The sequence below is a fragment of the Andrena cerasifolii genome, chromosome 4, assembly GCF_050908995.1.
Source record: "Andrena cerasifolii isolate SP2316 chromosome 4, iyAndCera1_principal, whole genome shotgun sequence".
Classification (NCBI taxonomy): Eukaryota; Metazoa; Arthropoda; class Insecta; order Hymenoptera; family Andrenidae; genus Andrena; species Andrena cerasifolii.
The window spans coordinates 13,421,085-13,439,758 of NC_135121.1; the positions used below are offsets into that span (position 1 = coordinate 13,421,085).

At 49.5% G+C, this 18,674-nt stretch overlaps 1 protein-coding gene across 2 annotated transcripts in view; it reads left to right on the forward strand.

The window, feature by feature from the left end:
* Nucleotides 1-18,674, forward strand: part of LOC143368482 (uncharacterized) — a 328,678-nt gene that overhangs the window by 274,996 nt on the left and 35,008 nt on the right. For both annotated transcript variants that reach the window (XM_076811250.1, XM_076811251.1), the window contains exons 13-14: nt 6,154-6,305; nt 14,595-14,736. In XM_076811250.1, coding sequence (XP_076667365.1) covers nt 6,154-6,305; nt 14,595-14,736 — 294 coding nt within the window. The remainder of the gene's footprint in view (nt 1-6,153; nt 6,306-14,594; nt 14,737-18,674) is intronic.

Below are 18,674 nucleotides of genomic sequence, written 5' to 3' on the forward strand. Positions count from 1 at the left end.
ACTCTGGCGGCCAGCAAGTAGTGGCAAGAAACGTACGGCTCATCCAAAACTCCGCGGGCATTCCTCGAATTCTTTCCGGGGACTGCGCTCGTGGAACTTCACTTTGTCGCTGGCTTTTAGAGGCGCGGCGCGCTGCCCGTCAAAGGAGCTCTCGCAGTCTAAATTCCAGCAATTGCAGCCAGTTTCAGTGGTTCAATGAAGCGGAAAGGGGCTCCCGCGAGATTGCTCGTTCGTTACAGCAATTACAATTACTTAGAACGCGCAGCGCTCGACAAATATCGCGGCCGTTGGTTCCGGCGAGACGTACAGCGCAAGACAAACGTGCTCCCACTCTCCCCGCCGAACAATTTATCTTTCTTAACTTCAATTTCATAGGGCCACCGAGCGCTAAGCGGCCCGCCGCTCCGCGGAATTCACCCTGTATTTTTCTTCGGTGCCGTCTAACGGCCACTCAAAGCTTATCCACCGAGGGCGGACGAAACATCGAAACTCTCTGCTAACTTGGTTCCTCGATCCTCCGTTAATTGGGGCTGGGCTAGATGAAGCGCGCCGGGAATAATCGAAGGGCACTCGGGTTCAACTACTCGAAAGTCTAACAAGTTGAAGGGTAGACGACTGGACGGCAGTACCACGCGTGGCGATTGCATCCCCGCTCGAGTCGTTTATTTGCGCCTACCAGGGGACCCCCCGTATAAATTCATCGTAAATATTTGTATAAATATTTCATGACTGGTCGATGGCGCGGAGCAACGTGTTCCCCGAGTGTGCGCACCTGTAAGAGGTTTTTATTCAAATACACGTGTACATACTGTAGCAACAGTCCTTAATAACACTATTAGCGAGCTGGATTGTTTGCTAAAGAGAAATTAAATTCAACGAATAAAGGGAGGATATTTAAACGATATTCGAGCCGCGCTGGTTTCCCCGCTGCAAACTAAATTCCCCGCGAAATACAAGTTGGAAGGCGTTTGCTCGAACCTGGAAATAATTAATTTCAGAAATTTCATCCTTCGTTCTGCAGATGAGAGGGAAGATTTGCCGAATAACTGGCGTGTACGGAATCCTTTTCGCCATGTGCAAATAAGCGGGACGTGCACACGAACGGAGCGTGGCCCTAAATTAGCTGCCCTCTATATTCGAGTCGAACAAGAAGGGCAGCCGAGATAAAGGTGAACACACTGCGCTCCTATTAGTCGCGGACTAATTAAAGGCACGATCGAACAAGTGTACGCTGAATAATCGCAGAATCCCTGGCCGATATACTTGAAGTTCTAACGAACCGAGCAGGTAGCTAGGGTTCACGCGCGACTCCGACTAAAAACGCAACCGAATCAATCGGCTCTCTGCTACTTCCATCGAATATATCTGCATATTTACCTACGTGTCTCTGGCACCGTGGCGCGGGATGCCAAGCGCGCTGGCTGAATCGAGGAATACCTAGGTGACTCTTCGTAGACACTTCTGATGCCTACTCCTCGTTTCAACGAGCCATCAACGGCGGCCAATAATTTCTCGATTTAACAAGGCCGCGCCGCCCGCGCGAAAAGGACACGGCGAAAAGAACGGATCGACCGTAAATTAGCAGGGCTTTTTGGTGGAACATTCCCGCGGAGTGGTTCATTTTCATTAGCGCATAGAATTAGAGAACGTGGCTGGAGAAAATTGGTCGGCTGGTATAACAAGCTCGAGGAATCTCGCCTTTCTGCCTCCACGTTTCGCCAACAAAGAAGTCTCATTCAGCACAAATGCAACCGGCCAAAGGGCCGTCGTCGATTCCTCGCTAATTAGTAAGGAAATTAATGAGCCTTTTTCTCGCTAAAGTTTGCCCGAAGCTCGTTAATCTTTCATAGCTGGCAAAAATTAGCGCTCGGTGTTCCGTAAAACACGCGTATTATAGTCTCAGATGACACGGAACGATACGCTGATAAGGCAACACCTCGTTCCCCCCTTTTATTCCCGTAACACTGACAACGCTCCTCTTCTTTAACCCCGTCACAGCCGCTCCTGTTGTAAATTCCTCGCAGAAACTTTACCTCAGGTTCGCGAGCGCTGCGCCGCAGCAACCGCGGCCGCGCAAGTGGTAACAGTCAGTCGCGTGTCAGGCAGCCCCGAAGTAGTAACGGTCCACCAACTATCAGACGCCGAGTACAAGTTCGCTACTCGAGAAAGCTATCACTCCTGACACCCTAACGAAACCTTTCCCCCTTAGTTCTCTTATTATAATTCACTCTGTGTCTCGTTGAAAAGTTTCTCGTTTAGTAGGACGGAGGAAAAACTGCCGCTTCGAAAAATCAAGGTTCGCTTGGTTGACGAAGTTTATACCGCGGCGGGCTTTCGGAGGATCGTTGGAAGCGCGATTTTCGCGAACAGAGGCGAAACTCGGGAGATTTGTGGATCCGCGGAGTCGCAAACGGCGTAACGACTCTCGAAAGCACCCTCGCCGAGGCAACTAAGAACGAAAGGGTTTAAACCGCTCTCGAGACGAATGAAGTTCGTCCTCGTAACCTGGACCCTGATAACTGAACTCGCGGGGAGCAAATAACTCCGTTCTGAGATTCTCTGTCTCTCTCTCTCTCCCTTTCGGACGAATCGCTGCGAACCGCGTACCATCTTGATAGAGCGAAATATAACTTGGCCCAGTTTCGAGCAGAGGTGCGAGGAGAGGTCACGGACGCGAAATCAGAGGTAAGGAGTGATAGAAACTCCACTGGCAACCACCGCTCTGTGCGGCTGTGGGTCTTGAGAGAAGAGAGAGGGTATTACATACATCGTCGCTTCGCTGAAACAGCGAATTGAAAGAAACGGTGTGCGGAGTAAGCCTGATGAGAGCGTAACGATACGAGCCGCGAGTTCGCCAAAGTGTAGCAATAATATCGTTTAGGATCGTGCCGGGTCTTGGCGAAATTTCACTTTAGTCGACAATTCTCGCTGGATCCGCGCATACGGAACGTTCCGTAATGTTCCCTCGTTTCGCAACTCTTCCACTTAATCTGCAAACGAACCATTTAAAATCCTCCCCAATATCTTTCCCCCTATTTATTCCACTCTCCGCGCCTCGATTTTTTCGCGTTTCTCAAGGCACGTTACACCGTCGCCTCTGAACATTTGCGAAACATATTAAAGGCATAAACATGCTGGAAGACGTTGAAGGAAAGTACCCGCGAGCTGTGCGTGCAACAAATCCGTATTTCTCTTCGCGACCGGCCTCCTCTTTACTCTTTTTTCCCTCTCGGCGTCGAGGAAGGAATTTCGACGGATTTCGAGCGGAAATTACAGGAAGACAGGTATGGTAATGTCGGGCAAGAAAAACGTAAAGATTATCTCGTGGATGAAGCGAGGCCGTTAAAAACCAGGGTCGAATTCACGGCTCTTCGCGGCCAACGGCATGAATTTTGATTTACAAATTAAATTTCAACTTCACCCGGCGAGTTTCAGCGGCAGTAATTTTCCGGCTGTTTTTGTTTTCGCTCGCGCTCCCCGCGACTTCTAATTACGCAGACGTTTCTTCCTTGCAGCGTGCTACCTGCACCCCGTCCCGCGTTTTCCAACCCACCCGCGGTTGCTTCTTATCGATCTCCACTGCCCCTCTTGTTCGTTTTCGAGAACTTTTTTTCGAATCGATGCTAATAGCGGGGAGGCGTCGCGTGGCGGAACGAACGCGCCGAGGAAACTTTTCCAGTCGGCTGAATGATTATCGTAGCCCCTTCAACGCGAATGCACTCGAAATTGCTTACCGCGACATCGTCGAATTATCCACTTGTTCTACTCAAGCACCAGTGTCTGTGGAACCGGAGAGCATCGCGATCGAACTTTGGATTTGAAAAAGTCCGCGTTTCGAGGAAGAAGGATAAGGCTTTTTGCGGCCCCTCGAAAGTTTCCACGGTTCAGACAGATAAACGGAGGGGCGGCGGGTGGGGGTGAGAGACGCGAGTAATCGGCGAGAGTCTTAGTTTCATTTCCGACGAGGCGCGCGAAACGAGGAAACTTTTTGTTTGGACAGCGAGCAGGGCCGCTGTCCCGAAACACGCGAAACTGTCAGGTTCAGTAAGTGCATCAAAATTGTGGACAGAGGCGAACAAAAAAAGTTCCTCGGAGCGTAGTCTGGCTCTGACACAGTTTTGCGAGCGACTAGAATGACGGTGCGGATCTGCGCTGCATAACGCAACGGTCCCGCTCTTCTTTTTCCCCCTGTTTTCTGTTTACCAGCTCGCCCAGACGAAAATCTCGCACGCGGAATTTCACGTTCCCGCGGGTTACGAGGCAATCGCGTTTACGCCGCGCCGGCTCGTTATTCAAATTTTTCGAATCTCCCCGCTTTCAAGATTGCTTTAGCGATATCTCGCGGCGGGAACGAACCCCCTGCGAGCCTCGCTCGCGACGCGGAACGGAGTACCCGATCTGAAGCGATAAGGGCGGTAATGAATTGTAATGTCGAAGTATCGCTCAAGTCGCCGACATCGCGAACGGTGTTGTAAAGCGTCAGAGAGCACGAGAGGTAAGATAGTTGTAGGCTTCTAACTAGGGTCATTCAAGTGGGCCGCCCTCGCCCGTTGCAGTCACCTAGCGCGGCAAATTTACGTCTCAGCGAAGTTTCCTCGGGTCTTGCACGGATCAGTGGAAAGTTGGAAATCTTTCGCGGATGCTGCGAGCCAGGAACGCGCTCCGCCACTCTATTTATCCTCGTCCTGGCTAAAACCCTAGAAGTTGCGGAGCGATGAAAATCTTTGTAACGTCGGAGAACTGGTTCGCGGTCTGGTAACGAAGCGGGGGCGGCGTGTCTCCTCCTCCCAGCCGAACTTTTCTGTAGACTAATATCGCGGGGGGGGCAAGGGTCTCGGGCATCGTTAATCGAGCCGCTCGAAAGATTCGACCGCCAGGCCGCAGAGTTGCCGGGAACGGAAACGCGTAGACAGCGAGTAACTAACGCTTTAACGATCCTGAACAATGGCGGATGATTACAGGCTGGTAACTAGGAACGGTAACGGCGCGGCTCAGCGTCGTCGGCGTCGGTCTGCGTCAGCGGACGGTTTTCGAGCTGCACGGCCCGAACGGAACGTTTAATTAATGCTCGGTTATTTTCCCGTTGGCTAGCTAGCTGCCCGCAATCTCGTCATCCAATTAATAACGAGTCACTCCCGGTGAAAAGCCACTGTCAACGCGGGCCCGCAGCGGAATTCCCCCAACGTTCCCAACGCCGCGCATCTTTTCAGAGGCGATCACAGGGCTGGCGACTGTTCGCTTGCGAAAAGCGAGTGCATAATTAACGAGCAAGTCGACAGGAAGTTCTTGAACCGTACGCCTGTTTCCAGATAGGCGCGATCGATGAGTGCTGCTGGGTGGCGTATGGATGCGGGTCTTTGTCGCGATGCATCGAGGCTCTTAAGGCGCATTAAAGTTTACATGGGCTGATGGAGTGTAATGATGAGTGGGGTGTGTTTAGAGGGGTAGCCGTGTGACGAGGTTAATGTAGGGAAGCGTTACCGCGGAACGAAATTATTGAAATCGGCCGAGGGCGAATCGACAAGAAATTATTAACGACGACTTATCAAGTTGGAAGTAGCGTAGAGTACCGGGCGAGGGTCGAAACTTAGGAGGAAGGGCTCGGCTCTCGTTCGCGAAACTTGCCCGCGCCGAAAATCGCCAGTGGGACATTTCCCTGATGGTTGAAACGAAAAGTTTGCGCAACGAGTGTCCGCCTTTAGTTCTCGCGACAGACCGTTGCGTGTCCCGCTATCGCGCTCCGTTCGCTCGATTGGACTTCTTATTAGCTTCAGCCTCCTTTCCCTACACATTTCCTTACCGCTTGCACTTTATTCGCGGAGATAAGGGGAGGAATTCGTTAGACCGCTGGGGTCTTAATCATTACGCTCGATCATCCTTATCGCGGGCAAGTTTCGAGGCGAAGCGGATTCGTGCGCGCACGCGTTCCCATCGAAATCGCGCTTATCACTCGCGTTGGTAGCGTAGTGGTAGCATCTAGATTCTCCAGCCAACCTGTTCTAATCCTTTGCAAACCCTTACGAGAAACGACCCAGCCGACGTAAAACGGACTTCGCGATTTAGCGGACTAAAGGCAGCGTTCCCTTCGATCGCTCTAGCACCCTGTCGCAAAGCAATCCTCTGATCGAGGCGTCTGCCGATATCTGCTTCCAGTGAGACCGCTGAAAGTCGAAATTATGGGGAAGGACAAGATCCTATCGGCGGGGAAGAAGTACGAAACTAGGTGTCAGAGCACAGGATCAAAGCCGCCAGCTATATTAACCTGGTGGAAAGCTTCGAAGCAGCTCAAGAGGATCATCAAAAACGTGAGTAAGAGCAGATTCTAATCTTGCAAATTACCGCGATAAAACCCATTCGAATCCAGTCTTTTGACTAATTAGATTTCGCGTTATGGATCACAGATAGGAATGACTTTTCTCCTTCCTCTCTGCCTTCGTAAGTGTAATTTAAAACAAGGGAGGGACGAGGCGTTGCAAAAGCTATAAGGAGAGGAGGGGTTGAGATTTTTTCAAACTTCAGAGAGATAGAAACAATGCCACCTCGGTAACGCATCCGAATTCCTCGCACTGTTACTCGGACCCTTCTATTCTCTGCACACTGACCCCACGATCAGATTAATTCTATTGTCACCGGTTTAAGGGTTGAACGGCTTTGATATTGGACCGCCTAAACAGATTTCCTGCGAAATTTCTAACGATGTTGTTTCGTCGTGTAACCATAACCGATAGTTAGCCGGAGAGACTGAAACGTTCAGCACCCCCTCACCTCCTGCCGGTTCACTTGGCAATTTAATAACTCGAAATTGTATCCCCCTCGACGGGACTGTAATGTAGCACCTCTAAGCGGCTAACACAGTTTGCTTGCCAAAAATTAATTGCACGTCGCTCTACGCGACGAAACGCTATCGACGACAAACCTTGCGTCGAATTGGTTGCGAGTCTTCGGCGTAGTTTCCGGCAAGTAGTGGTCCGACGTTAAAAAATACGAATAGAGGAAGTGCAGTGTATTTGGAATAGCAGTTTCTTTAACACTATTCCTACCGCGACCAGTCAAATGACCGGTCTTTAGCACAACTTATATTTTTTAATATAGAATGAAGATAATAGCCAATTTGACAGTATAAAAATATAGTTTCTTTTATTCAGAAGTATATCATGTACATACGTATATTTGAGGAAAAGTCGCGAAGTTTAAAGGCGATTCAATTACGTTGTATATAGGAAATTCTAATCGAAATTTTAAAAACGGTCATTTCACCGATCGTGGTACAACGGAAACTACACTCATATAGTTTATAAAAAAAAAATTAATTTTGATTTCGGACCTGCTGTTCCATAGTTATACTTTCGACCAGCTCGCTTGGGGGGATCTAGAAGATTAATTAATATATTAAAATTTATGGATGTTTTCCTACTTATTTTTTTGTATAGTCTCTTAAGACAGCGTACTAAAGGTAGGTAATAAAATTTTTCTATGAAAATTGTATATTGTTCCTGAAAAAAATTCATAAAAATGGCTTACTTTTCCGCCCGTCACAGTGGTGTTCCTCCTTAAGTGTTTAACTCTAAAGTTTCGACATATTTTAACCATGATTGGAACGATTGAATACTTGCTAATAAAGTTTTGCAGATTGACGTTTTCTTATTCTACAGACTAAGTCGAAAATGTCAAAATGGCAGTTCATCCACAAATATCATTAGTTAACAGGTCATTAGCCTCTATTATCTACGGTGTTACAAATTAAATAGCGTTAGTAGTTTATTCGATATTTCGGTATTCCAAATTACTAACAGTATTCCATATATACTGCACTTCCTCTGCTTATTAAACGTTACCAAGAATTATATCTTTTGCCAGGCAAATGCTTCTGTTATTCAACAGATGCGCACAAAAGATTTCACTCGCTGTAAAAATTCTGTTTTAAAATAATTATTTACAATTAAATATAAAGGGCGGCAAAAGTAATTTTCCCCAGGGCGGCGGGAGAGCCATTTCCTGTCCTGCATCTGCTCGAGGAAGTTTCGTTATCGACATTCGGCGTCGTTTCTACGAAATCAGTGTGGATAATTAATCTGTCGGATGCGCGAGAACTTTTCTGCGAGGCCAGTTTTTCGATCGCCAGTTGGATCGGCTGGAGAATTTACGGGCGCCCGGGGCTAAGGTAAACCCCGAACTCCGAAAGTGCGCGGAATCCGTGTCACGGGCGCACTTGTTCCTGCAAAGTGGCAAACAGTTGGACGGGACGTAATTGATGTTTAAGAGAATCGCGTGTTCCTGCGGATAGACGGTTGGCTGGTTCTAAAAACGTTCTAAAAATCACGAGCTGCGCGTACGTGCCGGGTAAAGAGGTGAAGAGGAGGACAAAAGGAACGAGGAAGGGACGGAAAAAATACGCGAAGCACAATGCAGCAGGCGTGGTGGCGTGCCAACGACACGGTCGCTCATAACTCTCTACGTATTCTCTTTCTTACAAATTAATCTTGGAAATCCAGCTTCCTAAATCAACCTGGTCGTTGGTATTAAGACTCGATAGAGAAGCATCAAGATGCTGTCTGCCGCGCAAAATTCTCTCGAACAAGACTGTCTCGAAAAAGGGGACCCGCGTGCCTCTGTCGGGATATAGAGGAGACAGTGATTCGGGAAGGAAAGCAGAGAAGGATGTTTTCGGTGACAAACCGGGGGCCTGAGTGCCGAAGCAAATGGAGCGTGGCGTCGATTCGACGCAACGGCACTAAACAGACTATTTACCTTACGCGAGGAATAAAGTCTGCCGAACAGAGAGATGAGAAGGAACTGAATGTCGGTCCTAAAAAATTCCGGGTTCTAAGAAAACAGCTCTCGCCGTTGAAACGAGGGGTATTTTCATTTCGATCATCTTGTCGTGGAGGCCAACGAAATGTTTGCAGAGAGGGCGGATGATCCCGAGGGAGGGACGTTTAAGGGGCGTCATGGAGTCGTAAAAGACCCCAGCGACTTCGGAACTTGTTCGCTGAAAAACGCCGAGTCTCGCTAACGCTGGAGGGGGTGGGTCTAACGAGGAGAGAAAAGAATTGCCGGACAATTAAGGAAACGGGAAGTAGAAGCCGACGCGAGAGGGAAAGCAGATACTCCTGGCGTGATTCGTGATTTATTTAAAGGGGCGCGGGGAAATTAATATCGGATGTCGAGCCAGGCATCGATACGCATAGAAAACGCAAGAGTTGCCGTCTGATTTATCGCCGCGTCGATGTTGCCCAGTGCGACTGGATTAATAGTTTCATGGGAATGACAGACAGCTTGATAATAATTTATCGGGCCCGGCCATGTAATTGCTATCGAACCTTCTGGGAACATCTGGATTGATAACAGGATCATCAGTATCCGTCACTGGATTCACGCGTATAATGATGTTCGAGGTAGCGTAATGCAGAAACGAGGTTCGATCAGCCGAAGCGTAAATAACTGATAGTTAATCGCGCGGGCGGAATCTGCGATTAGAATTCACTGCGCGGCAAAGAGAATAGCTCGCGGGGATGAGAAAGGAAGGCAGGACCGTCGAGGACGGTAGGTCGACGCATTTAATAATTGTCGGGGCTGCGGGGATAAACGCGGACGATTTGGAAACACGTGTTGGCGGGGCGAAACGAAATCTGGCGGTGCTGCGTCGACGGAAACAGAACGAGATACCTTTGTGATACGGGCTGATGTATTTCAGTCGAACGGCTGCGGCTGGGAAGCAAGCGGAAAGAGTGCTTCGAAAACACAGCGGCGGATCAAAGAGTTAAATAACCTGGAATTAACGAGCAAAAGTTCAAGTGACTAGGTACGCGCGAGAACAGTTTTGTCGACGGTTTCGCTGCGAGATCAAACTACTATTTGCTCCGACTAACTACCCCTGCCTCCTCTAGAGAAGCCACGATTTTAGGAACGATTCTAACTGCGAATCAGGGGGAGACGGTGCAGATGTTAGAAATATCTAGCAATCGAGTGAGTGTAGTTAACAATGAGGCTCGGGGAAACCTCTTCGCGTTCATTAATTCACGATACGTTGGGAGGGAGCGATATCGATTGAGGGTGCTTGGACGAAAGAGAACGTGTATCGCGTTTAATCACAGTGGCGTTTTGAAGCTCTCCCCGAGGACGTGGCAGGGAACATCAACGACCGTCACGGTACCCAACTTGGCGCCACCTAATTCGTAGAATCCATTAGTCGAGACCAGGAACATCGTTTCGCCTGGTACTTCTCGTTCGAGCCGATGACAGTCAGAGTAATGGCGACGCTGGGATGATAATAACCAGCGAAGCAACGCCACGTCTGCCGGGACACGACCTGCCGTTATCATGTTCCAGTGGGGGGGGCGTGGATCGGGCTTTTTAACTCACCACCGAATCCCAACAACAGTTCCGATTCCCCGAGGAGCCGCTACATTCTCGAGGAATAAAATTGCCCAGATAGTTGTGCGCTCCTGCTAGGAGATCCTCGGGATTTTTATACGGCGATGGAGTCGCATCCAGTGCGCCTCGATGCAGGTACCTAATAAATTTTCATGTCAATGTCTACGCGGTTTGCTAGTATCGACGTCGCAAACGATAGAAGGCAAGAAAGAAACGCGGCGACAGGGAATCGAATATAAACAAGGCGCACGCTCGTCTTAGGAGCAGACATCTGGTTTCCAGCGTGCATGTTTCGTCGGTGGAGGAGGATTCGTCGGTGACCGGTGCACGAGACAGCGCGAGAGACTGCGACGTATAATCTGGCTGGATCCGACCCTTTAATTCTCGCCAGAACATTTCGCTAGCTTCCTTTTGGGAAATTGCAGCCCGCGACTCCAGCGGGCTAATTTTCGCCGAGCAGCGGCGGAAAAATGAAGGCGAACGGAGATCTGTCTGGCGGCAGAGCCTAGTTGGCCCCCATCGCAGCGAACCCGCCACGTACTCGGAAATCCCCGGAAGGCAGCAGCGCGCCACTAGATTTATCTCCGAGGACCGATTTTCGGGTAATATCGCGGCACAGCTGGCTTTTCCCCGCGGATCTACGCTTTAAGCTCGAATTTGTCGCAGTTTCGCGTATTATTAGTTCCACGGATTTTATCGTGGCTAGTTATTAGCCGTCTGGAGTTTTATCGCGCTGCGAGCGCCCGCCGAACCAGCGGGCTATCCTCGCGTGCCGCTGGCGCGCCGCCTCTGAAAATTTCCACCGGGAATTACGGCGAAACGGCTACCAGACTCCTCCCATCCCTTCAGAATTTATTTTCCTTCGGTAGCTGGCGCGGATACCTGGAATTTCCCGTGATTATGACGCCGATCCGCCGGAATTGACCGCGCCGTGGAAACAGGCGGAGGAAACGGAGGAAACGGAAGAGAAGACGGCCCCTATGAGTCGGAGGATGGAAACAATTTACAGGGACGATACGTTTTAGCGAGTATCGGTGGAAACGCGATACCTTGCTCCCACCGATCTGTCGGCCTGCACGATTCGATGCGGGCGAAACCAGCAGGTGGCTCGAGAAACACGAAAGACGCGGAATTTATGCGTCCGGGCTTGCGTCGGCGGCACTGGATAGGTAGAGCCGGCACGCCGATGGAATATCTTGCCCAGTCTACGTCCTCCACCATCGGGAAAGTAAGGAGAAGTTTAATCCCAGGCGTTTTAGCCCACCGCGCGGCGATAACGCGGCACAAAGGGACTGAGCGCTACATAAATTGCGTCTGGTTTCTGCTCCGCTTCCACTCGTCTTTCGCTCTGCCACGCGAACCTCCTTACTCGCGATAATCCTTCCTTCAACCGCAAGAATCCGTTCGTTCTACGCGGCTGTTTCGCCGCCCTAGATTTGTCGGAGACGGAGGGTCTTCGACGGCGTTACGAGCTCACTGCTAACGTAACAGGAGAAGAGGGCACCCGTGGTTTTTATCGTACCTATGTATCTGGCGCGGTGCAATTAACCATTCGAGCGTCGCCACGACCTTCGCGTCCCATCCACCCAATTTACCCGCCAGACCTGATTAACCGAGCTGCTCCGGCAACCCGCCCGGAGCAAGCGCCGTTTTTACGTTGTTCCGTGCAAAGCCGCAGCAATATTGAAAAAGATTAAACCCATCGATCGGCCGGTTGGTATGAAAAGCGACTGCGGACGGTGACGTCCAGCGACCGGCGAAGCAAAGCGCGAGACTCGCGATGCGTTTGAAGCAGCGCACCGCTAATCTCATTCAATTCAAACGAACTGCAACGAGATTATAAGCTTTTCGCGCTAATGAACCCCATTGCCGCGCAGCCGGTTTGTTATCACGGGACGGTGAATCCTTAACGGCACCCCTCCGCTTGCGGATTTATCGTAAACAAAGAGCCAATATTGACGCGGCTTTGACCAAATTAATGCTAAGAGACTCTGATGGTCCGAGTACACTCACGGCCTCTAGCTGCGGATGATATTGGGTGGGCGCACAGGTATTGTGTCGTCCACGGGAAATTTCAATCTTGCTGCTGGATAATGGGGGCCAAGCGATATGTTGTGTCCTGTGCGCTCGGAGTTCCACGCATTTCAAAAACAACCAAAGGAAAACGAACGCGGCAGAGAAACGTGCGTTTCCAATGCACCACGCTAGAGCGAAGTTTTTTGCAGCCCACGTATGAATTTATGTACGTAGCCGAGGCAGAGAATTATTATTCTTTTTATTGGTATTAGTATTTTTTGTCTTTATTACTCAGTAACTAGTGATACAAAGATAAGAACCAGTATTACATTAAGGGATGTCCCCACCCTGAAGCCACTAATAAGAGACAAAGTTAGGGATGTTTTTGTTCGTGTAAATAAAAATATAGGGCTTGGATTTTTCAGACACTTAGTTTTAGAGCAACCTTCGTGTTGCTGGAAAAAAAATTATTTTTATGAACAATTGTACAAAATGACTTCTCGGAGGACTGGAGAAAAACTGGTCCACGCTCCCAGGAATGACTGGATCATCTGAGAAGGAAGTACAAAAAAGATGTATAAACTGGAATATATTATCTTCCGTGTAGCGTTGGATTTTTTTGATATTTCAATTATTCGATTTTTTACAAGCATTTCAGTGGAAATTTTGATGCCAAAAAGTAAAGTCAGTTCTTCAAACTGCTGTAATTTTCAAAATAAATCGAATTTTGATGGAATCCTACGCTACGTCAAAGATAATATATTCCTGTTTATATATCTTTTTTGTATGTCCTTCTTAGACGGTCCAGTCATTCCCGGGAGTATGGGCCAGGTTTATTGCAATCCTCCGAGGAACCATTTAAAAAAAAAATTTCTAGCAAAATAAAGGTTGCTTTCCCTAGTAGCATTTATTGTTTTTGATGGCCAACTAATTCCCAACTTGGGGATACTGTGGGCCAACCAGAAATGCTACTAGGGTTAAAACTATGTATCTAAAAAATACAAGCCCAATATTTTTATTTATACGAACAAAAAAAAAATCCCTGACTTTGCCTTTTGTTAGTGGCTTTAGGATGGGGTCGCCCCTTAAAGCAGAGCGGAGTAAAAGGGGAGGATGCAGTACAATACTGTCAGAAGTAACTACGAAAGAAACTAAAAGTAGGAAGAAAGAAAGAAAAATTAATAGTACATTACGATCAGAACAAAAACTAAGTGAATCACGAAATATGCATGAACACAAATGGACAGACGTGGACAAGACAAGAAAGAATGCATAGGTAAGTTAGGAACAGTGTAGAAGTATATAACGTCAGGTCTTTACGTCTATCGAAGATTCTATCGGGGATTCGATTTTAATTTCGGAGCAGCTACGCCCGCCTTGATGACCCTCTTTTCTCACCCTCCTCTTCTTTAGTTATTGTTTGTCGGCGAAGGAGGAAAGTCTCTCTACAGAGAGGCAGAGGGAGGAGCCTAGCGCGATGCACGAGCGCATATTTTCCATAGCCGAATCTACATGAATAACGATACTGAAATTTCGGCCGAGCCGCCGCCATAAATTCGCCAGGGAAACGTTTCGGCTCGTTTTCGAGGGGATTCGGAATTCCTCGCATCGCAACCCCCCTGTCGCCCGTTCTCGTTCGATATGCCTGCTGGTCGCTTTGGCCGTTGCAACATTTGAATTTGAAATTCCCTGCTTTTTCCACGTTTCTGGCCTGACGTAACTCGTCGCGATCTTTCCGTTCCACGCTTTCATTTCCTTTCTACATTACCGTGCCGCTCCAGCTCCCAACTATTTGATCGTCAAAAGAATTCTATGTTCCTGCGCAATAACGTAATAACAGGCGGATTAATCCTGAAATGGAAGCACGAAGAAACATCCTTCAGCGAAAAATACAAAAACAAAGGAATTAGCATGAGCCGCGGTCCGCTCGAGCGAGCTCGATGGCCATGGAGATTTAATTCAAAAATTCTGTGTAACTCCGGAATTTCCGCGGCAGCAATGTATCGCTCAGAAGCTGCTGAACGTGTATTCAAACGCCCCGTGAATTTCGCGGTCGTTTAATCAGCAGATGACTCTTGAGAAATCGTCCATATTAAAAAAATTTTAATACGCTCGCGATTGGAACGAACACGTCCAATTTGTTGGGTACCGTTTAGGAGCAAGCTAGATCTGTCGACGAACGTGTATATCGGTATCCCGATCAGTTTCAGGAGGACGGGACAAGCGTGAGCGTGCTGCAATGGACGCCGTCGATCGAAGACGAGGGAAAGTTTCTCGTGTGTCGGGCGACGAATCCGAAGCTGCAGGATGCCGGTATCGAGGAACGGTGGAAGCTCAAAGTACACTGTGAGTACACATTCGCTACTATATTCCTCATAAAATGTGGTACAGAAATTTGGTATTCCTCCAAATGCGGCATCCAATTATTTCAATGAATTCGAGGAAACCGTCGCGGTGGGATTCTGACCAGAAGAAAGAGGACGGGGGCTGCGGGGGTGCGATTGGAATTTCGTTCAGATGCTTACCGGATGAACGTCTCGGGGGGAAACGGTGGGGCGGGAAAGCTCACCTTCTCCAGCGGAAACAGGGAAGTTAAATGTCCCCGGCCTAAAGGGGTCCGTGAAATAGGCGACTGCCGAGTCGCATTGATTTCTCGCAGAAACGTGCCGTCCTCCGTTATTGCCCCCGCGCGAAATACTTCACCGCGATGTTAATTGCATCGAAAGGGGTTACGGAATATTCGTAGTATATCACGCAGGTACAAATTGCACGATCCCGGGTTTACGATCCTGTCGTCGACATTAAATTGAATCTCGCAAGTAAGACACGATATAGGGCGTTTCGAAGATTGGCAAAGTACGTTATAACCGGGGGTTGGGCTTCGATAAAAGTCAGAATTTCAACTCGTTCCGCGTAGAACACTTGACCCGACTCTCCAACTAGAGAGGAGAGAGAGAGAGAGAGAGCAAAGAGTAAAACTGGTTACTGCTACTAAATTCGTGTTACCGTTCGCGACGTTAGTTTCTCGGGGAGGGGTGATTAATCATCGCGAGAGCGCGAATTAAAACCACCCCGCGAAGCAGTCGTCGCGGCGGTACGTTCGTTAAGATTTGAGCCGCCGATACGTCGAAGGTAGGTGTTCGCGCCGGGAACAACCGCAGGGTATAGTGTTCGTTGTGACTTCTAACATGGCAATTCGACTCCGTAACAAGGGTCGTATGATTCCTGGCTAATTTGATTCCGATGGATTTCCCTGACGTGCAATCGCCCGAGCGGCGTATGTATAGAGCGCGTTATTACGAAATTGCGTGCCAGACGCAATCTGTCCTGCCAACATTTACCTGCATAACGTAAGCCAGAAACGTTTGCTAGCTCGATACAGATACGAGCTACCGTTATCCGTTTATTTACGACTGTGCGTCTGATCGGCCACTCGATGCATCCGCTATTATCCTTGTTTCCGACGCGTGCATACGTGTGGGAATTTGGCATTAGTCCGACGGATAATCGCGGCCCGCGCGGCTGCCCCTGAATATCTCCAGGAATCACAAGGCAATCGAACGCTGCCGATGCAAAGAAGATTGCGATTTCACACACCGCGAGCGCTTCGTTTGCCTCGAGTTGTTACAAACAGCAAAGGGTTCGATGCCGAAACTGGGGGGGGGGGAGAGATTCTAGCCGCGGGCCAGGTAGCTCGATCGGTTAGAGCAGTGGTCCGGTAAATAAAAGGTTCCAGTTGAAATCCCTAGGTAATGAATCGGATGTCCCACCCCTTTTCAGTTTCATTTACGGCACGATAAATAAAAGGAGATTAATTCTGAAAAACGAACTCGCGGGACGCAATTGTCCCACGGTTAATAAATGCAAAGTCTACATAAACGCGTCAATCCTCCGCGTGCTTTTAGCGGCTTAAACATTCATCCGAACACGAGCCGAGTGGTTTTAACAAAATTATGCGACGGTCAAAGGCACGAGGAATGACGTTAACCTCCGGTCCCGTAATAAACCTTTAACGTGCTCCTGCTGGAATCGGTACTCCGGTTTCAATAGCAGCTCCCCGGTGGATTCCCTCCGCGGGCGAAGAATCAATTCGGAGGTACGGAACCGGGGGCCGCGATCCGAATAATCCCATAATAACGCTGTAGGCTAATGGGTGGACTAAAATTCAAATGCCTTCCATTAAGTACAGACGTGCGCGCGTTACACCGAAAGGTTAATGCTAGAAAACCGTCTGAAATGTTGATAATAATTCTGGGCAAATTCCGGGCACCTGGTCGCTGTACCCGTTACGCTTCAGCCCAGCCTAATGTCCGCTGGTACCGGTCATAACCGGAGGTACCACTGTAAATAGCTTGAGCCGCGGAGTTATTTACGCGCGGCGTAGCCCGCCGGTGCGCCAGTGGTACTCCCTGTTCTTCTGAACCGCGTAAACGGCCCAATAAAATTTCCCGTTCCGCGGAGGATAAACGGTGGGCCGGTGCTCGTAAATACTAGCAGGGATTTGCTTGCATATGTAAAGATCGTTAACGCGGCCAGCAGTCTCCTTTGTAGGAAGAAAAAAGGAGTCGTCGCGCAAACCGTTTCCATATTTTAGCATAATCCAGTGGCCGCGGGGGGTGCGTGGCACGCGAAATCGATTCTTTCGTCGAGACCCTCTCCCGCGCCGTTGTTGTTGGTCAAGTGGTCCACAACGGCACAGTTTAACAGTTTAACAGTTTAACCTGTCCAGCGATACACAAACGTATCTGTCAACGTCAACCTCGAGCTGTCAGTAGTAACGATACGTGCTTCATCAGACACGACTCGCATCGGCAGCCTGCATGCTCGCTCCACTTGTTTCGCTCGTGACGCCGCGCGGCGTCGCGCGCCGCGGCGCCGCGCGGCATTCCGGCCTGCTCTAACGATCGGAAAATCTCGTCGAGGATTATACCGACGCGACGCGGCGAAGGACACAAAAGCGACACGGAAAAAAAGACGAACGTAACGACTACTCCAACTCGACGGCTATGGAACGCTGAGAATTAATCGCCTCACCGAGCAATTTAAATGGATCTGGTCGAATTCCCGATCCCGCGAAACTGACCTTGTCGTCGTGTCCTTGCGTCGAATCGAGAATCAAAGGGCCAGAATCGGTTCTCGCCGGAGTATCTCTTATCAAAGTAGGTCCCGCTGCTGAGCAGGACGAATTCGGTGGGCGGTTAAAGGAAAAGTGTAATTGGCTGCAGGTGGTAAGGGAGAATGGGTGAATGGCATCGGCCGTGTCACGCGGTTAACGATCTGTTCCGCCGTACGAGAACCGTCGTCCCGAGTGGAATGCGAGGCATAGCGCGTGTTCATTTGCTGGAAAGCTATTTCCTACCTTCCATTACCGGACGATGCCGTGCCACGTATTTGTGTTGGTACGGAAGCGCGTGTACACCAGCCCTCTCTCTCTCTCGTATCCAGCCGCACGATCGAATCTCCACTATGCTCCCGCGGCCATGCCAGAACACGTCGACACGTACGACCGTCCTGAAACGTGGGCCAGAGCCAGGTAAAACGGATCCGCGCGTCAACGTTACGCCGACTATCCTTCATTAACACCCGTGTTCCTTCGACAAGCCGATCGCCGGAACCCTCCTCTGGCTCCCTCCGCGAGAAATACTACTTAGCTTGCCGCGGCTGAAACCTCCTCTGCTCCCTTGAAATTTCAAAGCTACGTAACCTTTACGAACTCAAGATAGACGTCGCGCGATCTTTTATCGTGGCATCGCTGCCGGCACCAGCTCCGCTGCTTCTCCGTCCCAGCCATTGTCCAGATTGCTTCCAATTCACGTGCACAGTCCACTTTCCGTCGCCCAGCGAGGTTTTCTTTCAAAAGGCTCCTGTATAGTTTCGCGAGGATCACTGCCAATCCTCTCTCCGACGATTAATCCTTTCTCTGACGTCGTAGCGACATACCTACGACGGTGACGTTCGTTGGCTAGCAATTTTGACTGGATCAAAAGCGTTCGTCCGTCGTTAAACAACTGTCCCCGCGCTGCGAGCGCTGGGTAGTCCAACTAATTGCTGTTTTCTGTGATTCGGGCTTGATGTGAAAAGGAAATCTATCACGGCATGATTCCAGCGGGGTAGAAAGAAGAAATAGGCGGTAAAGGAAAATGATTTCTCGGCGGTCAGCTAGGAGGCGAGTACCAGCGTCCCCGGCAGCTAACCGTTCCACAAATCACCGTGCACGCGATAAACGTTCGGCGTCGGTTTTACTCGGTTATTTATCGCAGTGCGCGGCTAAAGGCCAAGGGTCG